Genomic DNA, 27,003 nt, shown 5'->3' with positions numbered 1-27,003 from the left:
TGTTCTGAACCAAAAGTAGCTGAGCACCTATCAAAGTAGAACATGAGAGGCATCACAAGGACATTCTACCAAACTAACATTATTCTCCCTCAAGATCCAAAAATGAATGGACTGGTACCAATATGCTAATTTCTAAACCCATGGACATATCTGATAGTGGATCTACACTCTGTTACTATATGATAATTCATCAGTGCGGTGATGTAAAGCACGCATACTTGTGTATGCGCGGGGGATTTTCTGCAGTTAGGTTCACAGTAAGTCCTCACTGAGGCATGTGTGAGTGTAACCCCCGAAAAAAAGCCTGCTGTGAGCTCATTCAAATATCACTGTACTGTATATTGCACACTGTGTGTATGATGTGTGTGTGTGTGTGTGTGTGTGTGTGTGTGTATGTGTTTGTATGTGTGTGTGTGCGTGTGTGTTTGTGTGTATTTCAGTGCGACATTAAAAAAGTCACATCTGAGGATGGAGTGTAGCACAGTGGGTAAGGAACTGGGCTTGTAACCGAAAGGTCGCAGGTTCGATTCCCGGGTAAGGACACTGCCGTTGTACCCTTGAGCAAGGTACTTAACCTGCATTGCTTCAGTATATATCCAGCTGTATAAATGGATACCATGTAAAATGCTATGTAAAAAGTTGTGTAAGTCGCTCTGGATAAGAGCGTCTGCTAAATGCCTGTAATGTAATGTAATGTAATGTTTGAAAATAGCCATTCACAGATTAAATAATCCTGAAATGAGCTCGGAACCAGAGATATTGCTCAGTTGTTATTCATTTCTGTTGTCTATAAGCAATTCCATTTTATTGCTGGTGTACAAAGATATGAGTGAATTGCTTAATAAATCTTTTCAGTCTGGGCACCACTGCATTTTTGGCACAGATTTAACACAAGTGAGATCATCAGTGATATAAAAAAGGAATGACATAAAATAAATGACATCAAACATTACCACAAGAGGAACCATACAGCATTCAAATTATATTTATTTTCTGAAGACAAGTTATTGCTTTATTTGTAGGCTCATGCACAGCAGAAATGAATGTACATGTTAAATTGACAGTACATTTGTACATAATGATTTTTTCTGTGTTTATGAGAAGTGGTTTCGTCATGAATATCCTTTTATAAAATCAACTATCATCTGTGTGTAAGATACTCAGACTAAATTACCAGGATATCTCTTCTCTTACAAATCCCAGGGAAACGCTTCCTGTTATTATCCCTTCCTGTGGCACTGGAGAACTCTCTGAGGGATATTGTGCTTCCATGATTGTTTCAGCCGTCATCAGATTTCCCAGTGGAATATCCTATGACCTTAGTCAGCCGGATGTTTCCGGCATCCCAATGACCTCTTTGGCCGTTTCTGTTTTAAGTGCTGGTTCAGCCATCTTTGGAGACATATCTTCTAATTGACACACTGTTGTTTTTGTGTCTTTTCTTAGGTTTGACAAATTTCATATCAAATATTTTTTGAATGGGGTCCTCCATCCTCCTGCTGTCTTTTTCTCTCGTACCTTCTTCCTGTGGAGGATAACTCCACCGTGATTTGGAGGATATATTCAAGCCAGTGTCTTCCTTCCTGGCAATGCATCCTCTATGGTTTTATGTCCCCACCTATGACTGTGACCGGTGATTTCTCTCCTGGGTCTTCCATTGCGTCACTGCTGATTTGCTTTAGTTTTATTTCACTGGAACGTTCTTCTTTAAGAATTGTGGGTTCCTTTTTTGCAGAATGTTTCCAATCCAGGTGTAGCTTTTTGAGTTGTTGCTGGAGAGCTTATGCCCTCTGATTTGATCAGGCTTTCCAAGCACTTCTCTGGGATGTCTTTTGTTGCTGCAATGGTGATTAACGGTGCATCTGGTTCACATTTTGTACTGCATGCAAGCCTTGAACAAGATTGATCTAGTGGTGACTTCACAGGATCCACTGTCCCTTTTGCTGGATTTTCTTCTGGTTTCACCACAACATCTGAAGTTTGCTTTTCTTTATCACTGTGAGCCAAAATCTCTGGCTCTGGCTGCACTGACTCCTTGACCTTAATTAGGCCATAAACCTCTTTCTCAAGGGTCTCCTTTGTCCCGGACAGCTCTTTCCCTCCCGTAAACATTTTATCTTTTTCTCTTTCATTTCCTTCTTGGGGTTTGCCTGGAGTAGGGCCACCAGGGGGTGACTGTTCTATCAAACCCAGCTCTAGGAGCCCAGAAGAGTCTGTAATCTGTGACCCTACACATTTCTCTTGTGCCTCTCGCTCTGTGATAAGATGCTCTGCTTGTAAAATAGCCATGCTCCTGTATTCCTGTGTTTTTTCTACAAAGCCTTCTCCCGTATCTTCAGCAGTATTTTCTGCATCATGACCCTCCTCTGTTAGTACTGCCATGTCTTCTGTTTCAGTACTCTGGTGTTTTAACATGGCCCTGGCCCACTGCTCTTTCCGGTTTTCTTCTGCATCAGCCAGACCTCGGGTCCCCATAAGACCTTCCTCACCTTCATCCTCCTCTCCGGTTGCTGCATCGGCTGTAGCTTTAGCTGACGGTGCCCCTCGCTCTTCCTCTGATCCTGCAGCATCCTCTTCCTCTAGTGTCCCCTCGACCTCAGCCAATTCTCCCTCCCCATCAGCACTATCCTTCTCTTTATCACCACAAGCTCCTTCGGTACTAGATCTCTCGGACTCTGTCTCCTCAGTCTCAGACAGCTCCACTTCCCTTGTTGTTTCAGTTATGATCTCTTCCACAAACTTATACTGGGGCATAACCTTGTAGCGCCGGCCCCTTTGGATGGTAAAATATGGCAGTGTGTAGACGGGGGACTGTCTGTACACATATGGCACTGGGCCCTCGGTGCAAGAATGAAGTCGCATTTCTTCCCCTTCCAAGAGTTGCCTTAAAAAAAGAAGTTACAAATAATAATTAAAATAAAATGTAATTACAATTATAAGGTAACAATTATGTGGTAACATAACATAGCAGGTTTTCTTGTGATGTTCATTTAACATTATCCAGTAAGAATGTACTTATGAATGCCTTATGTATGAATATATCCTAAAACAGTGTGGGGGCCCCATGTGCATTCTAGCATGTGTTCTAAGCGCATTTTCAACAGACCGTTAATTGTTCTTAATGAAACACTTTTAATATCCGTTGAGGCCACATTATGTCAGAAGCTTAAAGGAAAACCCACACCTAGTTCAATCCAAACTCAATATTAAAACAAATGGCAGCTTTTTCTTAACTACCACAGTTGATTCAACTGGGGTTTGTGGGTTTAATAAAAATAATAATAATGAATTGTATTAAGCGCTCATCTTCCAAGTTATTTTTGTTGCTATGGTGATTACAGTTGTGTTTTGGTGCAATTATTATTTTGGCTGTGAAACTTGTCTTTTGCGGTGACCTGTTTCATGACCTGTTTGGCACGGAATCAGGAACCAGCAAGATAATAAAACAGAATTTTATTGATACCAATTATTTAGGTTACATTATTTACGTTATATTATCTTCTGGTATTCTTCCACAGATCAGACATTTGCTTATTATTACCTGTAGGAAGCAATTTCCACATCTAAAGCCATTTTCACATTTAGCAGATCTTGATATTGCTGACAGTAACCAGACATCTCAAACTTAGAGTTTGTAAGCTCAAACTTCAACCGTCTTATAGTGTCCTGCAAAAACACAGATTTCACAAGTTAAAACCACAGATCATGAGACAATTATACTATCTACATTGTAATTATTGTCTGTCAGAATAACTGCTTATTCTCACTATATCTACCATATCTGACTTAATAATATTGCACTATTAAGACTCAAAACATTCATAATTTAAAAAGCAAGTCTAAAGTTTAAAGTCTTTGGTTGGACCTAGTAAACACACACTATATATATAGGCATCTTTCGAAATATCCGACTAATACCTTCCCACAGTATGTTCACTGAACTCACTACGTCACTCTGCAGAGTGTCTGCCAAGTTATTGTTATGTAATGTAATGTAAAGATAAAAAATAAATTGTGCTACAATTTAATCGCTTTTACTGTTTAGTACATATTTACATTAGACCTTGAGCTAATGGGTGCATTTACTCTGCATTCAAAATCGCATAACACTGGGATTACTACTATGCTGTACTATAAATATGGCTAAATTCAAAACTTTGATAGTGTTGCCTAAATACCTTCATGAAGATTATAATGCACACGACTTATCGATACCTGGTATTGACTGACTTCCGCACCATGGTCTTCTTCGAGGGCGTTCAGTCGCTTCTCAAGAGCCTCTTTTGCGCCTTTTAATGTATCTAGCCCGATGTTTTCAGTTTGTAGCAGCTTCTTGTGTTCTGCGATTTCTTGCTTCGTAGCCTCGAGCGTTTTTCGATGTATTTCAGCGGCTTCCATAATGTTTTCCGCTTGAGCCAGGAAACATTGCTCTGCTTGCTGAATGCCAGAGCACGCGCGTCCTTCAAGTTGCCTCCTAATGTCCCTCAAAGCCGTTGTGATGTCTGCGGTTCCAGGACCTTTCGTTTCAGTACTAAGCTGAGCCTCGTGGATTTGAGCCATCATTTCTGATACCTCCTCTTTGTGTTTTTGCTTTAGGAAATGTATTTCTTCAACAAGGGATTGGGCTTTTTTGTCTAATTCCGTTTTGGATAGATGTGCGTCATTAATATGCGTTTGCATTGTCACAATACCACTTTCAGTGTTTGTCCTATAATGAAATTCTTGCTCACATTTTGATTGTAAAGAGTACAACTCTTCCTCTAAGTGATCAAGTTCTACCTCAATCTGTCGAATTGTTTTGGCAATGTCATACACTTGTTTCCTTAAATCTTTAATCACAGGGTCGTACTGCTGTGCCAGAGAAGACGATTGTCTCCTTTGCCTAATATCTTCGATTTCTTTCTCTAAAGATTTGTTGTGATTTTCTAAACAACGAACCTTTTCTATGAACTGTGCAAAGCGGCGGTTGACTTCCTGAAGCAGTTTTTTCTCATTCCTGTTCATCTGTGTATCTCCTGCAAAATCAAGGTTGTTGGTTGGAATCGTCCCCAATTCCCTATGCAGCATCACGCTGTATCTTTTGACTGAAGAGGAAGACGCAGTGCTCGTTGAGCTCTTCAATATTTGTGAAGTAGATGATCCGAGATATGCAGTCCGTGAATATTCTTCTCTGATTCTCCTATGAGGAGAACTTGAGAGATACTGCATACTGTAGCTAAATCCGTTCTGCAGTATTGCTGTGCTGGTGTGCGGATCCAGCCATTTCTCACCCTTTATATACTCGCTGTCAGTGTCAGCTAGCGTCGCAGAATGGAACTGTCCGCGGTGCTAAAACGGAATCTGCGATTATGCGGGTATTCCTCCAGCGATGTGGATGCGTTTGAAAAATTCGTGACGAAACATTTGAGTCCTCATTGAGACTTTAGTGACAATAATGTTTTACCAAAATAGTAATGTCTTTAATGTTTCCCAAGTGTCCTCAGGCGTTGCAAAACTGATGTTTCAACAGCTTTTTCTCAAAAAAGGCAGGAAAAAAATTATGATAATAAAATCATTGCTCGTTCATGTTCAAGGTTCGATTTGTATGCTAATTGTGTTATTTAATGCAATTTTCTGAAGAAAGATAAATTAATTCGTTAAAATATAAGTAATAATTCAAATATAAATGTAATCAACTAATTCATTCTCATGCAGGCAACCTGTGGTAATATGTCAGAGCCATTGCTTCCATCACTAGTGGACAGTGTGTAAAATCACTGCAGGTGATGCAGTGGCAATTTGAAGTGTTGCAACCTATTTCAAATAGTGAACAAGTGAAAGCAGAAATTATTTGAAATTATACTGTTTAGTACTGCACAATACCATACTGCAGGGTTTCAGATAAAATGATAAATTCAGCTGCATGGCAGTATAAGCTGAAAACATTCCAATGAAGAAGACAGACCAATAGATAAACACACAGAATCACCTGTATCTTTTATTAAAGCCTGGAAATTGATTGCTATTTTTACACAAAACATATGAAAGAAAACATGGTTATGGAGACTATTTAATAAAGGTATATAGGTATGTTATCACGGCAGCGGTACTTCCGGCTTGGTAAGATGTTCCTTTGAACACAATTGGCTGTGTTCACGGGTGGGAAGCCGGTGAGGGTATGAGTCCTGATCGCTGCATTAGCGACTTCTACTGGTTGGTCGGGGCGCCTGTTCAGCAGGGAGGGGATCTGGGAGAGATAGCGTGAACCTCCGCGTGCGTTACGCTCTCCCAGTGAAACTCCTCTCTGTCAGGTGAAAAGAAGTAGCTGGCGACTCTACATGTATCGGAGGAGGCATGTGGTAGTCTACACCCTCCCCAGACTGACAGAGGATAACGCATCGACCAGGACTGTGATACACAGAAAATGGGAAAAAATGGCAAAAAAGGTATGTAGGTATGTTAAGGGTTTAGTTCCACTTTGTTAGGGATGAGAAAGACCAGTATGGGAACATGCTTTTGTTCTTGTCTGGCTCTTTAACACCTGATTTGACATATCAACTATCTTCAGTGCAGAACCTTGATTAGCTGAAACAAAGGTTTTATTGCTGGGCTATAACAAAAACAAAACCAATACTGTTCATTCTTAAATATGCTCTTCCATCCTATGTTTTCCTCCACAATGAGAAAACAAACATGAAACCGTCCAGACCCACGGCGCAACTATATTTTTTGGTTGATTTTACACGCTCATATATGGCAGTTGGTTCTCTCAGAATTCTGACTGATATAGCCAGGGCAATATTTTCACTGGAAACTTGATACCGCCTTATAACTTCAAAGTCCCAGGTCATTTGTGAATGGTTTAAATGGATTTTGAAAATAGTCACTTCATGCTACAATCATGATAACGGCAATAACTGTGCTGTGAAGTTTAGGTAGCAAACAACAAGGCTAAATCCTTTTGACGTAATTTACATAGAAACTATACACTCAGATTGCCTAGTTTCACTCACTGTGACCAAGCGGAATCGATAATGTTTCAGAAAATATATAACTTTAAAAGATTTAATTCAATCTTCTACCGAGAGTTTTGCCGTTTATTGAGGGTGTGACAGAACATTTCGGTGCCGCTGACTGTAATCAAATGTTTTTCACATTCACCGTTCTATTGAGCAAGTACCGTTCATAGTACATTTTTATGGGTTAGTGCTGTCAGATTATGCTATCTACTTTACATTAACTTTGTATGGTGATCAATAAAGGCTAACAGCACAGTACCACTTACTTCTTGTCACTTGTATCACCACTGTAACTAAAAAAAAGGCTACAAATGACCTTTTCTATGAGAAATGTGTTGTCGAGCTCACGCGCTGGCGACATTCTAAAGCTCCATTTTGCCCTCCGTACTATATAGCTAGCTAGCTATGGCGCGTCCTCACCTCTGTAACGTTATTTGTTGTCCTCCATGTGTCCATACGTCTGTATTGGTGGTTGTAGCTGTGTGTCCTTAGCTCCTACTCAGGCATGCAGGATAGCATCCGTATGCACTAACTAGGTTAACTAAAGTAGGCGAAACGCGAACCTGTTAGGGTTAGCTAAAATAACGTTAGGCGATAAAGCTGTGCTTAAAAATGTTGTGCCGTACCACCTGCCCACCTGCACATGCGCCCCACCAAACCTCCCTCAAAGGTTGTCCGTGAGTGAGTGAGTGACTGACTGACTGACTGACTGAGCACAATTTGCCACGCATAGCCCACGGCGCCAGTTCCTGTGCGTCATGGGAAAAATGGAATATAATCCGGATATCTGTTGAAAAAGACACCATAACAGCAGCTAGCTGGAATGAAAGATTATAGGCTTTTCAGCTTTACTGGACAGGACAGTGTTGAGAGACAAGAAGAACAGAAAAGAGAGAGGGAGAGACGCGTGACAAAGGTCACATGGTTGGAATCAAGCTGCTAGCATTGAGGCGTGCAGCGAGCACGTGGACAGTGCTCTGCAGGCTACGCCATGAGACACTCCGGAATTAAAGTTTTTTAACCATAATATACTTTATGTTTCTTGCTCATTTGGCTTTTCAGTGTAAAGGATCTTCTTCCACATGCACCTCTATCAGAAGTAAAGGCATTAGCCTGAACTGGTGTCAAGCTCATGACTGATCAGATGTATTATTGGTGTCTCACTGCCGCACCGTGTGGAAGGGTGTCACTGTAGACATCACTGTACAGGGGTCAATGCCAGTCAAGGCAAAACAATGTCCAAAGTTCAGATGAGGTGCAAAAAAAAAAAAACTGAGTGCTTTTTATCAGTGGTTGAAAAAAACATATCCATCCAAGGTGCATTCCAGATTCTCCAACACAGGAAAAAAGTAAAATTACAAGAGCAATCATGAAAGAAATGTGACACTTTAGAAGGTAAACTGAACAGTTTACTTTAGACAGCTACTATGGTCAACACACTTGGCAGAACCATATCAGTATGCTCTTCAGTAGAACGTCCCCCATGTAGCCTTCTTATCTCTTGTGTAAAACAGGTGTTTTATACTGTATGTTTTTAGTTCCCAAAAGTGATTTTCCAATCATGACAGCTACTTGCAATAAGCTTGAACAAACACTCTTTTACTTCTTTCCTTTTTAAACAATATGTCCTTTAGCTATACATTATTCTGCATTAATATATAGTCATTGAATAATAGTTATATTAGAGAAACCCAACCATTACTTTAAAATGAGTTTTTACTGTTAATAAATTACAACAAATAAATGACAACCTTGTGGATGAACCCAAAAGGAAGCGATCTTGCACATCTCGCCCCAGCTCATCCAGCACATAAGACCAGGTAGAGCAGGTAGACGCTCTTTCACAGGTGCTCGTCCAGGTGAATTGAATAACACAACAGTGTGGGGAACAAAAATCTATGATAAGGTAATATAAATTTTAACATGACCACAGTTTTTTGGTTAAGCAAACATTCAGCCTGAAACGTCCTAAGTTACTTATTGCAGCTGGTGTGGATGGGGGCAGGGTGACTAGAGATTGAAAAGGGTAGAGAGCTGCAGACTGCCCTGATGGAAGCTGTCAGGGGCACCTATCATAGTGTGAGCTCCGATTAAATCTTTTTAAAGCCAAATTCTAGTGAAGGTGGCTTGGGACGGCAGGGAGTGAAGGAAGGGAGAGGATGTGTAATCTGAAATGTATTTTTTTACATTCCACTCCCAATCTAGAATCGCCCATTATCACTTGAATCCTTCTAATTTGTTCCTGTAGCATTTTCATGTTAATCTGTAGCATTTTCATGTTAATCTCCATCCAGCACTTACATTGCCCTTGTATCGTTATCTTGGTTAGCACATTAACTTCAGCACATTGTGTTTCAAATTTGTATGAAGTATGCTCTATAAATAAAGCCTGATTGATTTATTGATGGTAGCTTGTTGTCATGCCTCCTAGTCTGACTTACTATAACTTCCTGATCTAGCCTGTGCTTACTGTATGAACTGAACTTAATGTGTTCATGGCTTTAGATAACTTACATAATGAGTATTGTACCTTAACGGACCTGTGTTTTGTAGTTGTTCCAATGACCTTCGGTATGCACTTATTGTATGTCCTTTGGATAAAAGCATCTGCCAATTAAATGTAATGTAACATAGTTTTTTTTTTAATGTCAAAATGACTGATATCAATTTATTTCTAGTACACCAAGAAAGCAAGAAGAACAAGGAAAATTATCTGTTACTATACTGAATTGCTGCATGGTGAAAATTAAGCACAGCTTAAATCACAACAAATGCATTGTCAGATATCTAGTCTTTAGATTATGGCCTTAGAGAGGGAAACAGTGAATTGTATACAATATTATATTGTTTCTAAGAATGTGGCATGCTCTCCCTTCCACAAGCATCACAGCAAATGTGAAATTAAAATCCACTGATACCCTAATCTAGGCCGTTGATCTATGGGTCTCACCTCCTGCAGAGTTTGTCAGAAGAGACAAACCAGAAGACACAGGACACCATATCGGGGGTCAGAGACCCTGCAAGGCTGCATGCCTAACATTTGTCTTAAGTTTGAATGCAATCTGTCATAAATGAGTTTGACCCCCCTTCCCTTCCTTCCTACACCTTAACTCGACATCAGGGCAAACATTCTCAAGCCATGCTGGGTAAGATATTTTAGATGGTCACAGGAAAAAGTTGTGTTATGGTTAGTTTAGATTTGGAGAATAAGAGTTTTTCTCTTTTTATTGTGGTGGTTAAGTGTTTCTTGCTGGTTTCCTTTCATCCTGTGGCGATTAAACTGGAAATGGGTAACACTTTGGCAAGGTCTGGCTTATCCATCTCTGTCTTTCTTTTCTGGTATTTCAAAATTAATTGCTTAATGTTTTGTATAATGTCTTCTGTTTTGTAATTTAAAAGTAATGAGCCTGCATTCAATAAAGAATGTATGATTTCAATTCATTAATCTAATTGACTGCTTCGTATTGAATTCAGTTATTCAATCTTAAAACCTGATATAGAACTTGTTTTGACTTGATGGTTGATAACACCATTTCACAGTAGACTGACCTATCAATGAATTTGGTGATTTAATTGATAATTCTCATTTTCAACAATAATTATTAAATTAAATCACATAAAATATATTTTGTGTGTAGGTTAAGTGAGGGGTTCTAGCACGCAATATCGCTTGTGTCCAGTATTCAGAGTGCTGAACATTTTAACAAGTGCATTGACTGTTAGAACCGCTGGATTCAGAAAATAAACATATTTTTAATGAATCCTTGCTTGTCCACAGCATATTCCCAGTTAACACAAATGTCTTCACAATGTTACTGGAATGTTTTTTCAATGTTATAAAATATTGCCAATACATTGCAACAACATTGTGAGAACATCTGGTGTAAGCTGGGTTACTACTTATTTGTAAAACAGCAATGACCGACATGAACTGGAGGTCAAGGTCACAGTTTGTCCTGACTATAGAGTGCTGAACAGTTCAAGATTAGGATGTTCCTCTCATTCAGTGTACCATAAATGTATGGCAAGATTTATTAATCAATCAATCAGTCAATAAACCTTTATTTATATAGCAGATTTCATATACCATAGAGCAAGACAAAGTGCTTCAACTAGAATAAGTTTTAATAACAGATAAATGAAAGGATATGATTAGAAGGTATCAAAGTTTTCAAAGTATTGAAAATAAATGGTGGATGTCAGGGTGCTAGGAAGAAATCAGCTGAAACGAGAATTCGCCCTTTGAACGTAGGTTATTCTGTGAACAATATACAGACTAATTTCACATCTACATATAGCACATCTTCAAGTTATTACTCACTACTGAGTTAGCAAGGCTAATTCTTACTACTGCACATTTTCACTCAACCCAAAATTACAGAGCCCCAAGCACATACAATGCATCTTACATTGTCAACAGAAGCCTAGCTATTCAATGCAATAAGCATCGATTACATCAAATGGATATACTGAAGCAGTGTACCTTGCACAAGGGTACAACGGGAGTGTCCAACCTGGGAATTGAACCTGTGATCTTTGGCTACAAGACTGTTAAATATACAGTCCTGAAATATACAAACTCCTTCAGGGAAGCAAAATGATAGTTGAACCTTCTAATGAGAGTGACAGATAACTACCTTTTCAATTTCAAAAACTATTACGCTGGAACGAAAAAAGAAATTCTTCAATTTCAAAATACATTGTGCCCCTTGTCCTCCTTGTGGCATGGATTTTGAGCAGCCGCTTACGACATATTTTCCAGTCTGTTGATATGTTCTGCAGCTCCATCCCTTTCATGTAGTGCGTCACAGCTGTTCTCATAGACCCCCTGTGGTTCTTATGGAAGTCTCCATACATGCGATGCAGAGCCTGTTGGTCAGTGGGCTTGAGGTTGGAACGAGCTAACATTTCTTGGAAGATGCGCTCCGCCTTTTCCATGTTCTGAACCTCGGCGTACCTCAGCGCTAACTCCATCTTGGGATAAAGGTACGAGGGGTTGAGCCGAACTTCCTCTTCCGTGTGCGAAATGGAGCGAAGGATCAGGTCTCGGTCGCGAGTCTCTCCTCCCACTCTGAAGGAACTCCAGCGGTAATTGCTGGCTATCTCATGGTGTAGCCGGGGGGAATTTGGGGCAATCTTCAGCATGCGGTTCAGCACGTCCAGTGCCATATCATAGTACTTCACTTTCCTCATGTACTTTCCAACCTTTAAAACTACGCTGAGGTTGTTTGGTGACACATCCAGAGCTTTCCTCATGTAAGCCCATGCCTCTAACTTTCTGTCGTTATTGTTGAATATGTGGGCCAGGTAAACCATGATCATGCCATTGTCTGGGTCGAGCGCCAGAGCCTTTTCAAGCTGTTTCACTGACCCTGATCCACTCCAGGAGGCCTCTCCTCTCATGATCCTCGAACCGTTCCATCGGAAGAGGGCGAAGGCATAGCCCGTGTTCCATTCCTTATCGTCTGGCTCCTTCTGCAGCGCCTCATAGAAGCACTCTTTGGCTTTCTCGTAGTGATTTTTGGAGAACTTCAGGAGGGACCAGGCTTTCTCCCCGAGAACCTCCCGAGGAAGGGCTGCCAGGGGATGTGTCTGGACGCTCTTGTTGATCCCCTCCAGCTTCTGCAAGTACATCTGGGCTTTGGGGTCGTCACCCATGAGATGGTGCAGCCAGGCAAAGTTTCCGTACGTCACAATGCAGTGCTTTGCATTGTCCACGTTTTCCTCCTCAGCTTTGGCCAGGCAGCCCAGGGCCTCTTGATTAAAGCCCTGCAGGTGTTTCACATAAGCAAGGTGATCATAGGTTCTGCCCTTCAGGTTATACTCAGTGTCCTGCGGGAGGGACACAATGTCCCAGAATTTCACCTCCAGCAAATTAAGATCCGCCTCCTCTGCACTCAAGCCCCATGTGAAGTGACATTCCAGCTTCTCCATGTCACTTCTCAAATTCTCAACGCTGCTTCCAGCAAAAGAAGGCAAGAAACTGATTAGCAACACTCATATCTACCACAACACACACATCATTACAACTCCAATCAGAATCTCCCACTGCAAGGACATCTGTGAAGTAAATGCCTAAACAGAATACATCACTATTCCAGCCAATCTTCTGATGCAGTCAGAAGCTACATACTCCTCCACAGTGGATTTGAAATTCATTACACACACACTAAATTGTAAGAAAATGCTTCTTACAGTTTTTTTTTTTAAGACAGTGTGGCCTAAAAACAAACTTTATAGTTTCATTTTTCCTACTTCCTACAGTGATGCTGTAAAAATGGAAGGCTGTGTGCTAAACATTATTGGATTTAAATACTGGAGCATGGCAATTTTGGCCATAGAAAACATTACAATACTTTACTATACATTGTTTTTGCTTAATTTTATGTACTACAGTTATGCACAAAGACAAAGTCGCTTACCTCATATTTGCAGGCAGGAGTCAGACTCTGTTGAACTGCTCTTTAATTCCCTCAGAGCTATTCAGAGTTGCGTTCAACCTACTGTGTTTATAGACAACAGCCAAGACAGGACAAGACTGAATGAAATGAAACCACAGGGTTGAGCAAAACTTATGTAATGGTGGCTTGGCTCACCTTTAGTTTCATTTTCAGAAAACAATTGCTTATTTACATACAGTGCCATGAAAACATTTCCTCAATTACTGCACATTTGTCATGCTGAATGGTTTCAGATCTTAAGACAAAATGTAATATTAGACAATGGGAACCTGAGCGTGATACTCAGTTTGAGAGATAGCGATTGGTCTTGGCAACACCAGCTGGCTGAGACAGCACACACACCCAGGTTGTGTTCATTAATCAAGCCAGGGGCTTGATGGTGTGCTCCTCTCTTCGGTTCAGGGCTGATACAGGGAGCACACACTGAGAGAGCAAGAGTTTATTCAGGAGTTCTTGTTTGTTTGGCAGAGCACGGAAAGAAAGAAAAGCTGGAGAAAAAGCTTGGGTAAAAGCTGGAAGAGCTGGCGAGGTGCGAGCAGTGAGCTAAAAAGCTGTTGCTTAGTTTTCCTTTATCTCTGTTGTTTAAGTTTATTGTTTTCACCTAGAACCCATGAGGAAGAAGAGTGACGGTGTTTATTTGATTTTGTGTTGGTGTGGGTGTGCTCTCTCTGTCTCCATGAGGTAAAAAATGGTGCTCACCTGGATCTGCCACATTTCCCTCCCAGGTGTGTCACACCAACAAGTGACACTGAGTAAACACAAAACACATTTTTAAAAATGATTTCATTTATTTAATGCAAAAAGGTTATCAAACATTCATGTCACCTATGTGAAAAAGTAATGATCCCCTTAAACTTAAGTGGTTGTACCACCTTAAGCAGTAATAACTGCAACCGAATGCTTCCATAATTTGAAATGTCTTTCACATCTCATCTTCCTGCTCACTGCAGGTCCTACCACAGCATGTCTATTGGGTTCAAGTCAGAACTTTGAATAGGCCCCTCCAAAACTTTAATTTTGTTTCTTTTTTGTTTAACCATTCAGATGTGGACTTGCTTTTGTGTTTTGGCTCATTGTCTTGCTGCATAACCCAATTACAGTTCAGCTCGCAGACAGATTGCCAGACATTCTAGGGGAGATTCATAGGGGAGACATAGCTCAGGAGGTAAGAGCGGTTGTCTGGCAGTCAGAGGGTTGTCGGTTCGATCCCTGCCCTGGGCGTGTTGAAGTGTCCCTGAGCAAGACACCTAACCCCTAACTGCTCTGGTGAATGAGAGGCATCAATTGTAAAGCACTTTGGAAATGGGTTAGGGTTAGGGTTATGGGATGCGATGACAGTGGTGTTCAGACCTGCGGGGCCATGTCTCTGTTTTTTATTGCAGCCAGCTCATTTACAGGATACCATGTACTTTGGGATGGGCCTGAGGGCTTCAGTGGGGCGCCAGGCTGACATAGGTTTCTCAGATTGGTACAAATCTGATGCCACTCCTAACCACACACGTGCTCTTTTCGTGACTAACTAAAGTTATTAATTTAGGGTCTTCTGCCTTCTTAGAGAGGTAATTTCACCCTCACAAGGGACTTCTGCCTCCCTAAGAGAGGTTATTTCACCCTAACAAGGGTCTTCTGCCTCCTTAAGAGAGGTCATTTCACCCTAACAAGGGACTTCTGCCTCCCTAAGAGAGGTGATTTCACCCTAACAAGGGTCTTCTGCCTCCCTAAGAGAGGTCATTTCACCCTAACAAGGGTCTTCTGCCTCCCTAAGAGAGGTCATTTCACCCTAACAAGGGTCTTCTGCTTCCCTAAGAGAGGTCATTCCACCCTAACAAGGGTCTTCTGCCTTCTTAGAGAGGTAATTTCACCCTCACAAGGGACTTCTGCCTCCCTAAGAGAGGACATTTCACCCTAATAAGGGTCTTCTGCTTCACTAAGAGAGGTCATTTCACCCTAACAAGGGTCTTCTGCCTTCTTAGAGAGGTAATTTTGCCCTCACAAGGGTCTTCTGCCTCCCTAAGAGAGGTCATTTCATCCTAACAAGGGTCTTCTGCCTCCCTAAGAGAGGTCATTCCACCCTAACAAGGGTCTTCTGCCTTCTTAGAGAGGTAATTTCACCCTCACAAGGGACTTCTGCCTCCCTAAGAGAGGCCATTTCACCCTAACAAGGGTCTTCTGCTTCACTAAGAGAGGTCATTTCACCCTAACAAGGGTCTTCTGCCTTCTTAGAGAGGTAATTTTGCCCTCACAAGGGTCTTCTGCCTCCCTAAGAGAGGTCATTTCATCCTAACAAGGGTCTTCTGCCTCCCTAAGAGAAGTCATTTTGCCCTCACAAGGGTCTTCTGCCTCCCTAAGAGAGGTCATTTTGCCCTCACAAGGGTCTTCTGCCCTGGCCTTATCCCAGAGGTCTTTTGCTTTTTCTATAGATTACTTTTGTCCCGCTTTATAGGGGTCTTTAAGGTTTTACTCCGACTTTGCTAGCACCTTTTATTAAACAGATACATCAAACTTTCGTTCTCTTATGCATTCACCTACAAACAGCACAGTAATCACAGCACACTAAGGACAAAATACTCACCGTCCTGCTGGATTATGGTCCACTGTGTTTGATAGGTGGCTGTGCTGAGAATCCTGTTTGTGATGCAAATTGTTGAGCAGAGAAAATTCTCCCCTCATAATAATCAGGGATGACGAGGTATATCCATATAAGAAATAGAATTTATTTCTCCAGATTGAGTCCGGCACTTACACACAACAAGATGGACAAGCCCAAACTGAAGAAAACTGAAGCAGCCCCTGCTGTTTATAAGCAAAATTTACCAATAACATACATAATTCAACATCTGATTGGTACATGGTTAATACATAAGCATATAGTAAGATCTAACAAAATAAATGTTTGGTTGTTTCTAACCATATAGCATGACTACTGAATGAACAGTGACCTTTTAGCCTTCAACATTACATAAACAAGTTTTCAATTAAATAATTTTTAAGGCCAAGCTCACTAGTTTTGAATCCTAGAAATGCATAAGAGACAGAGAAAAAATACACAAACACACACACAATATTTCTAACTTCTTGTTGTCCTTGGAAGTTAAGGTGCATGGGGACAGGGGGCCACAACTGCAAGGCCTAAACATTTATTGTTGTACAGACATTTTATGCTGGAGAAAACTGTCTTCCCTTCCATGTTAATTAGCGTTTGAATGCCAGCGTTAGGCCATCTGCCACAGCGAGTAAGCTCAGGTCGATCCTGTCATCTTTGTGCAGTTTCTTATTCAGTCTGTCAATGGTTTGCGTGGCCAGGTCGTCCTCTGCAGGGGCAATGACCCTCCCGCCCCACAGAACCTGGGAATCAGATGATCGGGAGAATGAGCTCATTCTTAATACAAAACAGACCAAGAGATATACAGCCTTAGGAACAGGCTGACTGAGGGGAAAATAATCTTCATTGTCTGAAATGAAACCATGATAGTAGGTATCAACAGGAGGCACATAAATCTAAATAAAATTGGGGATGCAAACCAGAGAGGATCTGTCCATCTTTTCACCTCATTAGTCTCTCGCATTTGAGGAGATATGAATGCTGTGAGTATAAAATTATGCAGGGCTGCCCGACCCTGTCTGCTGTGAGTATAACATTATGCAGGGCTGCCCGACCCTGTTTGCTGTGAGTATAAAATTATGCAGGGCTGCCCGACCCTGTCTGCTGTGAGTATAACATTATGCAGGGCTGCCCAACCTTGTTTCTGTAGGTTTTCACTCCAACCCTAACAAAGTGCCAGACCTGGGTCAAATACACATTTAAAGTATTTTAACTACTTTTAAGTACTTTTTATAAATTTACAAATTTACAAATACTGAGTATTCACATTACAAAATGTATTTGTATTTTCCAGGACTGCAAAACACACCTCATTCAACAGCTATAGATCTTGTCGAGCTGCTAATTAGTAGAATCAGGTGTGCCAAATTAGGGTTGAAGTGAAAACCTACAGAACTGTAGATATCCATGAATAGGGTTGGACAGCCATGAAATAATGTCCTGACGCTGTCATTAAGGTTATCTTTAGAAGACAAAGGTGTACTACTATTTCCTTCAAAAATATTCATCATAATGAATTGTTTTGTTAGCAAGTGATGTTTGAATAATTATTTTTTAAGATGGTGTCAAGAAGCCTTTTTAGAATTAAATGTGACAAAGACCAAGGACATGTGTATTAATTTTAGACGTCATCACTCCAACCCTGTCAACACTAAAATTAATGGTCAGGATATAGAAATTGTTGAGTCATATAAGTACTTGGGCATCATAATTGATAATAAGCTGAGCTTTGATTGTAACACCAATATGTTGTGTAAAAAAAGCCAGCAGCGCCTTTTCTCTCTGAGGAAGCTGGTTAAGTTCGATGTTGACAGGTCCCTGATGAAATGTTTTTTCTTTTATCTGTTGGTATGTTTCTCTTAATTTAAAACAGAAAAATGCATTAACAAAGGTGATCAAGGTCTGTAGCAGTTTCACGGGTACTCAACAGAAAAGTCTGTCTGATTTGTATAACAAACAGTTGTTAAAGAAAGCAGAATCCATCCTGTCCGACAGCACCCACCCCCTGCACCTAGAGTTTCAGACCTTGCCTTCGGCTTCCCGCTTCAAATACCCACTAGCCAAAACCAACAGATACAAACACTCCTTCATACTGTCAGCCATTTCACTGCTGAACTCCAATAGAAAAAGGTAATACCAGCTGACCACCCAACCACGCTTGATAATATTATGCACTTTATATTTTTACAAAAATGTATTTTATGTTTTTACTGTATTCTATGTCTTTACTTTTATTCTATGTTTTTTACTGCATTTTATGTTTTTACTTGTATTCCATGTTTTTACTTTTTATTATATGTTGTATTTAATTGCCTTGGTACTGTTTTCACTGTTGCACAACCAATTGCCCCTCTGGGGACAAATAAAGTTCTACTTGACTTAATTAGAGGCAGTTCACTAGAACACTCACATTGTCAATGGCAATAATGCCACCTTTGCTCACAAGCTGCAGGGATTTCTCATAGTAGTTTTCATAGTTCTGCTTGTCTGCGTCAATAAAGACAAAGTCGAAGGTCTCTGCCTCTCCAGCAGCTAGGAGATCATCTGCAGAGTGATAATTGATTCACAAAGTTAGCAAGATGTCACACTACTTATTATACTGATTGCTAAAAGATCATTTGGACATGAATTATTTATGAATTATTTACCCAGGGTCTTCAGGGCAGGTTGTAAGCGGATGTCAATCTTCTGGTCCACTCCTGCCTAAATGAAAGAATACAGATTGGTAAAACAATCTGGAAATATGTGATTGACATGCAATTACATGGATCAAGGATATTTGCACCACCTGTGTCACATGCACACACCTCACACTAGACAGCACTTTCATCTGTTCTTAAATTTCACACAGGTCAATGTTCTACTCCATTGAAAAATGCTTTTTCTTTGTGTCAAATGTATTGTCCTGTCTATTCAATGCATTTTAATTTTAATATATTAATTGCATATAGAAGCTGGCCATTTATTACATGACTTCACTTAGTGTCACATAATTACACTGGTTTCTGCTTCTGCTTACGAGTACCAGCTGTTTTTAAGATGTAAAGATGCCAGACACTGTGTAAGAAGCCCCTCAGATACACCAAACAGTGGAAGTATCTGAGTGGCGAAGAAACGCGTGTAGTCTTACCTGGTGCTACTGAAACCTTAATATTATGTTATCTCGGTTATCCAACTCCAAAACAGCATTTTAGCCTTTTCTCTGTGCTAACAGTTTTGCTCTATATGGATCACTATCTAGCATTGTAGATGTGGGCATGTCTCTGGTGTGTGTAGCCTGCATAGATACCATTGTGTATCTTGCTACGGCAGTGTATAGGTGAGTGACTATGGGGTGCTGAAATCCGGAGTTCTATGCTTATGTTAGGACCCAGAAACTGCTAGGGGTGCGGTGGTTGCAGTCAAAAAGGAATGCCAGGTTATAGTGTATGCAGTTTATAGTACAGTATGTACAATGATGGTAATATACAGATTCAAATAAGTGAGTGTAGTGAGGTGGCTTTACGCGAATGGCATGGTCATACTGATGAGTCTTCCTGAACCACTGCACCTTTCCCCTTATGTATTCCCCTTAATATCAAAGCAAAACACCAAGTCATCAAATAAAGACACAAAGATAACAAAACAGTTATATTAATGATCCTGCTTGTGCTATCTCTGTAAGCATATCACACCGGGTTCACCTTTGTATCAGTCTGAGCGCTGACCCCTAGGTGTCCAGATCTCTAGTCAGCATGCTACCACCAAAGACACCAATGCCAACTTGTTTCCCATGACAACAGCTTTCTAGCAGTACAAAAACATGATTACACATGATTTCCCTTTGGGGCACTTCTGTAAACCACCTTACAACTGGAAACGTTGTCCAAATATTTGTTTTCCCAATCAGTACAATGGTCAAATAAAAAATTTCAATTACTTTACATGTATTTTTTAAACAATTATATATATATATATATATATATATATATATATATATATATATTTACTTTCATATATATATATATATATATATATAACTTTAAAACTTTCTCATTACACTCACCCTGCATGTGTCACCATGCAGGGCGATCAGCCTCAGTCCAGTGCTTCCAGCAGAACTACTTTTTACCTCTTGGAAGAAAGGCTTGCCCATATTGGTGTAGTTCTCATTGATCTCACAGGCCACCACACGGCCATCCTGGGGAAGAGCCAGGGCCATGCTGAGAGCATTGTACCCCGTGTACATTCCTGCAGGGAGATACAACACCATCTCTCTTAACACAGCTAACACACACTCACACACGCACACAAACACACATACATGCGCACACATACATACCTACATACACAAACACAGTCACACATATACATACAGTGAGCTCCGTTATGTTTTGGACAAAGATATGTTTTTAATAAAATTTAATAAAAGTAGTAGTTTTATGCATTTTAGTTTCACCATATTGAAATTACAGGACTTCTTATACATAGTCCCTGTATTTTTAGGGCAGGATAATGTTTGGGACAAATGGCTTTACAGGTGTTTCCGATTAGTCAGGTGCTTTCAATTGCTTCTTTAGTGCAGATGTAAGAGAGCTTTCAGTATCTAGTCTTGATTCTAGTTTTTGATTGCCTTTTGAGTAACTGGCGTTTGTTAACACGAGGACCAGAGTGGTGCCAGTGAAAGTCAAGGAAGCCATTATGAGGCTAGGAAAAAAGACCCTAGGACCCTAGGTTTACCAAACTCAATTGTTATGGAATTCCATTGAGAAGAAAGAGAACCAGTGAGCTCAAAAATTGCAAAGGGGCTGGTAGGTCATTGAAGAACTCTACAGCTTGTTGACCACTCTCTGAATGACCATAACATCAGCAATGCTTGTTCTCCTCATGTCCGCATGAGTTTCCCCCGGTCTTCTGCATGGTTTCCCTCCCACAGACCAAAGACATGCAGGCAGACTAATTGGAGACTATACATTGGAGTGTGTGAGTGAATGGTGTGTGAGTGAATGGTGTGTGTGTGAGTGAATGGTGTGTGCACAGCGACAGATTGGCAGCCTGTCCAGCGTGTATTCTTGCCACTCGCTCCAGCATCCCAAGCCCAGGATAAGCGGGTATGGATAATGGATGGATGAAGAAAAACCCGCAAAAAACCTTCCGTCAGATCAGAAACACTCTTCTAGAAGCAGGTGTGAATGTGTCAGTAACTACTGTCTACAGAAGACCTCACGAACAGAACTACAACGGCACAATGCAAGACGCAAACCACTAGATAGCTGAATATATAGGAATACCTAAAAGAGCCTGCACAATTTTGTAAAAAGGTCTTGTAGACTGATAGTACCAAGATTAATTTGTATCAGAGTAATGGCAAGAGCAATGTGTGTAGGTCAAAAGGAACTGCACAAAGTCCAAAGCATCTGTGAAACATGGCGGTGGGGGTGCTATGGTTTGGGAAAGTATGACTGGTAAAGGTACTGGCTCACTTGTCTTCACTGATGATGGAACTGCTAATAGCCACAGCCAATTGAATTATAAAGTGTACAGAAGCATCTGATCTGCTCAAGTTCAACCATATGCCTCAAAACTCATTGGACAGCGCTTCATCCTACAGCAAGACAATGACCCCAAACATACTGCTAAAGCAACAAAGCAGTACTTCAAAGCTGAAAACTTGAAAATGATTGATTGGCTAACATAACATAACATATATATTTATACTCAATACTTTCTGCAATATATCCCAGCATCCTGCTCACCTTTTTTCTTACTGCTACTGCACAGTGCCTAGAACCTGAAAGGTTTTGATCAACTAATACTCACAAGTTATTTTCCTATTGAGAACATTCCAATTTTGTTTTGTTTTTTCCACCCATAAAGTAATCCTGCCGAATATTTTTATTTTTCACATGTAGAACTTAAATGTGGCTATATAAAAAATATATTTGCCAGGTTGCCACCCGCTTCAGGATTTTATTTAAATGTGCTTGGATTACTTTATTAGATTCCAAACAAGCTGGGCCTCCCAGTTTTGTATCATCTGCAAATCTGACTAATGTACTTTCTATGTCCCTGTCAAGGTCATTGATATATATGAGGAAGAGCAGTGGTCCCAATCCTTGTGGGACTCCACTTCCCACAGTTCCCTGCTCAGATAATATCCCTTCTACTACTACTGTGTTCTACCACGTAGCCAGTTCCGAATCCACTCTGAAATATGTACTCAAATTCCTACTGTCTTCATTTTACTAACAGGCCTCTTATTTGATACCTTATCAAATGCCTTTTGGAAATCAAAGTATATAATACACAAGCCTTGTTATAATCAAAACACTTGGTAGCTTCTTCAAAGAATACTAAAAGGTGGCCGTCTGGGTAGTGTAGAGGTATAAGCACTTGCCTACCACCGCAGATACCTGGGTTCAATCCCCAGCAGTGGTACTTCCGGCTTGGTCAGACGTTCCTATGAACCCAATTGGCAGTGTTTGTGGGTGGTGAGGGTATGAGTCCTGATCGTTGCATTAGCGACTCCTACTGGTTGGTCGGGGCGCCTGTTCAGAAGGGAGGGGATCTGGGGGAGATAGCATGAACCTCCGCATGCATTACGCTCTCCCAGTGAAACTCCTCGTTGTCAGGTGAAAAGAAGTGGCTGGAGACTCCACAAGTATCGGAGGCTGGCGTGTGGTATTCTACACCCTCCCCAGACCGACAGAGGATAGCCCATCGGCCAGGACTGTGATACACATGGGGAATTGGTATAACAACTAAATTGGGGAGAAAATTGCAACAAAAAAAAAATAAAAATAATAAAGAGGTTTGTTAGGCATGCCTTTCCCTTGCGAAAACCATGCTGGCTATCCTTTAGGAAGTTGCTATTTTCAAGAAATACTTCCAACTTGCCTCTAATGATGGAATCCAATATTTTACATGTGATGAAAGTTAAACTGACAAGCCTGTTTCCAGGATCAGTACGGACCCCCTTCTTATATATTGGTATATTATATTACCTTACCTATTATATTACCTATATTATATTTCTCCATTTTCTAAGGACTGTCTAAATATACCTGCCAGTGGTTTAAAGATGATCACACCTAACTCTTTGAGTACTTTTGGTATATGCCATCAGGGCCTGCTGTCTTATTTGTCTTTAGTTTAAGTAATTCATTCAGTACTTCTTTATCATCTATTTTTAAACATCTGGCCAGGGACAGCAGAACTAGCAAAACTAGCCTTTCAAGCTAACTCTGGCGCATTTACAGTTTAACTGCTGATTGGTGTGCATTGTCCCTGAAAAATAAACCAATAAAAAAATAAAAATATTTCAATATCTAATAAGACATTCTGAGTACTGAATATGCTTTCCAGTTTATTCGTAACCTCTTCTCTAGTAAAACTCTCAACAAACTATTTAAGGCATCAGCCAACTCATTCACTGGATCTCAATGAACATGCATTTCTTATGCTTAAGAGAAAACTTAACACCTTGAGCCAAAAAACAAGCAGGAGCGGAAGATGACTCCAGTACAGGCCTGGCAGAACCTCACCAGAGATACTCAGCACCTGGTCATGTCTGTGGGTTACAGACTTCAAGCAGTCATTGTATCCAAAGGATATGCAACATTAAACATGACTACTTTCATTTACATAATATCAATATGTTCCAAACATTATGGAACCTTGAAATAGGAGTCTGTGTGTAAAACGTGCTGTAATTTCTACATTGTGAAACCAAAATGTAAAGAAATACCCTTAAATAAAATCAGAGAATGTGCACTTTAACCACACGATTACAAATCGTGATTACAAATAAAACTTGATTACAAATAAAAAATAGTGGAGTACACAGCCAAATCAAGCCTTTGTTCTGAACATTATGGAGATCACTGTATAAGTATATATATAAAATCAGAAATGACTCATTTGTAATTAATTTCTGAGACACTGAGGCACAAAGTCCATTAGAGCACGGTTACTGCAAAAAGAAGATGGATAGATTTTTTAATGTACCTATTTCTATGGTGTTTTTGGCTTTAATCAGTTTTATCAGGTTGGCCATGAGCTGAGCTTCTACACTCGTTACTAACATGCCGGACCAAGGATCTTCAAGCGTTTTCTGCAAAACAAGAAATACATACAGTAGGCTCGAACGTGTGTGGAAGCTGCTGATATCCAAGGGTGCTGTGCCACTTTTTTCTTGAGTATCGCAGTCTCAGACACCATGCACCACAGAAAATAGTTCACAACAAATATGAGATTATATGTCATTTTCAGACAAGGACAAACACACTGTTCCATTGTGCCACCAGTACTTTGCCTGCTAATACTTACTCTCCACAAGAGGGAGCTGAGTTGCTTACTTTAGTTTAGTTTTAGTTTAGTTTCACATAAGGTCCATGAGGCTTCACGTCTAAAAATGGGATAATATACACAACTTCTTAAGACATAACATTGGTGCACAGACTGCTTTGGAGTTACTTGGTGTATTTTCTTGCTTTAAACCCTTTGAGTGCCCAAAACCAGCCATTATGAATGGCAAGCACCTGCTCATCCTCATACACAGAAACTACCTGGGATATGAAAAGCATACACTAAAACAGAAATAATGTAATTAAAAAGAAAACTCCTGAGAACAAGCTGTGAAATGGCACTTTAAAATGCCTTTTTGAGTCTTACATGTCTGTTATGTTTTAGTTTTACTCTGAGAGGGTGGTAACTGCCTGCGTGTGCGTGTGCGTGTGCGTGTGCGTGTTTGAGAGTGATCAAAATCTTACCAATCTGAGTTTCTCCAGTACTGGTGGTTCCCTCATTGAATTGTTGAGAACATATTGCATGATGGGAGTATCTACGCTGAAATATTTGGGTCTGCATTTTCCTTATGAAAGAAAATAAACAAGTACACAATGGCATTGAAGAATACAGGGATACTTCAATTATTTTCATATCAGCTTTACAATCAAAGATCCAGGAAGACAATTTTCAAAATAAAACTGAAATGTGTAAACCAAAACTCTTGAATCTTTTACCTTTCCTATTTAAGTAAAGAACACAATTTAATATCATTTGCATTACATAACTTCAATTGAAAAGCATGATCACAATGATATTTTAAGGGCAGAACCATAATTATAATAGGCTGTGTGACATTTGTATCCGTAAACTACAGAATGTTAAATATATAATTGTACTGCATATTCAGCTCTGAAAATGAACAATTGTTTTAGGCCTAACAGAGATATCTAAATACATTAAAGATTTAATTAATTTGCCAAGACAATGACTCGTAATTGCAGTTGTTATTGTAGCTGCTTTGCTAGTAGGCTGTTTTCTGAAATAGCCCGCAACTCCCAATATCCCTTATCTAACAAATACTGTATGTTCAGAGTCTATTGCCACATAATGTACGTCATCAAAAATTATTATGCAAGTTCACCCTCCCCCAAATTCAATATTTTCTCTTCTCAAAGGTCAGCAGTGTATCAGAAATGGAATTCTAAACATGTCCTCATTTTGTAATAGCCTATTAGCCCAAGCAACTAGCACACCATAATTTAATACATTGTTAATATCACTGTAACAAACTGTGTTTCAGTTTCAGTGTGCACTGTAAAATGGCTAAATGTTCACAAATAAATTGCCCAGAAGTTGCATATAAAATGTTGATGTCGTACATGGAGCATTCAACTTTAAATTAACTTTCCCTGACATTCAGAGAAGCCTTGACGGCTAGCATAGTTAAATAGACATAGCGCAAATAATACGGTGATATACTGAATGTCCACTTATAATTGAGTGTGACTTTAACGTTAATTTATCAAGAAATTGTTCATTTTAAAATGCTTACCAGTCAATGCAAGAAAGAAACAAATGCAAAACACAGTCTTGAGTCTTGAAACCATTCTGTTGCTACAAACGAAAATACGAAATATTTGGATCAACAGGTAGAGAAGCACTATAGAGACTACAGTATGTTGATAGTCAAAACAGGGGTATTTAAGTACTTGCAGACTGGGTTGGGACTGACTGAGATTGGCTGTCTTTCGTGTCAATATGTAGAGGCGGGACATATGTTAAAACAGAGATATCTTTTTTACAGGATAGTTTTAGAATATCATGTGAACAAACAGCTTAACATACACATTTTATATGATTAGTCACAGTCTTGATGCATGATGTAGAAAGATGATTTAATATCAGGGAGTTAATCAAAGGTTGTGGATTTTCACAGAAGTTTCCAGATCAAGTATGAAGTATCAACACATTAATAACATTCATCATCACAGATAAAGGCAACTGTCACCAAATGGAGGCACATTTATCATCCCCAAGTCAAATGATAGCTATAAAGCATTCACAGAAAGTTATAACCTAATATGTTCCAAATAGTGGCCATTATCAAGTCATCCAGGGGACAGATGTAATCTAGCCAGATAAATGAATCACAGTGTAGCATTAAAAAAAGTGATATAGGAAGTGAATCCAAGTCCAAGGAGGTGATTGGAGACCATGGCCATGTCCAAATCAGCATGCTTGCCTACTGATTACTACCACCTGGTGTTACTAGAGGTCCTGAATTGTAGGCAAATGTGCTGATTTGGACACAGCCTGTGTGAAATTCTGCAACTTCTGAGATGGAATATGTAAAAAAAAAAAAAAAAAAAAAAAGACACCACTCAGCATCAGCTTTGTGAATGTGGTGTTCACAGCACAGTGGCAAAGAAGCAGTTTCTGAATGTACACACAAGAGGCAGTACAAACACACAATGTTGATCCTTACCTGTACTTAAAACCAGGTTTGGTGGCAAGATGAAATATACACTTATACAATATACTGAGGGGCATGTGTGAAGCTGAAGTGCTGAATCTTGTGTTGAGAAGGATGTGCCCATCTGTCCAATGTAGAAGCTGTAATTTCACAAATTGTATACAGGGGCATTTTGGGGGGGAAAGTATGATTAGGACAGTA

The 27,003-nt window shown here is 40.0% G+C and overlaps 3 protein-coding genes across 4 annotated transcripts; all 3 read right to left on the bottom strand.

The window, feature by feature from the left end:
* Window positions 1-587: 587 nt before the first annotated feature.
* Window positions 588-5,295, bottom strand: LOC135245037 (neurofilament medium polypeptide). The gene is made up of 3 exons (XM_064317800.1): window positions 4,216-5,295; window positions 3,542-3,666; window positions 588-2,884 (listed from the first exon to the last, which is right to left on the bottom strand). The coding sequence occupies exons 1-3, from the start codon at window positions 5,206-5,208 to the stop codon at window positions 1,708-1,710; spliced, it is 2,295 nt and encodes a 764-aa protein (XP_064173870.1). The 5' UTR covers window positions 5,209-5,295; the 3' UTR covers window positions 588-1,707.
* A 5,749-nt stretch (window positions 5,296-11,044) lies between these two features.
* ifit8 (interferon-induced protein with tetratricopeptide repeats 8) lies at window positions 11,045-13,526 on the bottom strand. Its single transcript, XM_064317801.1, has 2 exons — window positions 13,421-13,526; window positions 11,045-12,954 (listed from the first exon to the last, which is right to left on the bottom strand). The coding sequence occupies exons 1-2, from the start codon at window positions 13,423-13,425 to the stop codon at window positions 11,646-11,648; spliced, it is 1,314 nt and encodes a 437-aa protein (XP_064173871.1). The 5' UTR covers window positions 13,426-13,526; the 3' UTR covers window positions 11,045-11,645.
* Window positions 13,527-16,153: 2,627 nt separating this feature from the next.
* Window positions 16,154-26,027, bottom strand: comtd1 (catechol-O-methyltransferase domain containing 1). 2 transcript variants are annotated; one of them, XM_064317427.1, is made up of 7 exons: window positions 25,882-26,021; window positions 24,812-24,912; window positions 24,048-24,153; window positions 20,173-20,291; window positions 18,710-18,764; window positions 18,472-18,605; window positions 16,154-16,804 (listed from the first exon to the last, which is right to left on the bottom strand). In XM_064317427.1, exons 1-7 carry the CDS (start codon window positions 25,934-25,936, stop codon window positions 16,652-16,654), a joined length of 723 nt encoding a protein of 240 aa, XP_064173497.1. In that variant the 5' UTR covers window positions 25,937-26,021; the 3' UTR covers window positions 16,154-16,651. The 2 variants fall into 2 exon arrangements, with proteins under 2 accessions (XP_064173497.1, XP_064173498.1); XM_064317428.1 differs by lacking the exon at window positions 24,048-24,153 and having other exon boundaries at window positions 25,882-26,027.
* Between the last annotated feature and the right edge of the window lie 976 nt (window positions 26,028-27,003).

Source organism: Anguilla rostrata, chromosome 18, assembly GCF_018555375.3.
Source record: "Anguilla rostrata isolate EN2019 chromosome 18, ASM1855537v3, whole genome shotgun sequence".
Lineage (NCBI taxonomy): Eukaryota > Metazoa > Chordata > Actinopteri > Anguilliformes > Anguillidae > Anguilla > Anguilla rostrata.
Note: the sequence above shows the minus strand (reverse complement) of the source record. Positions and strands in the feature narration are given on the sequence as shown.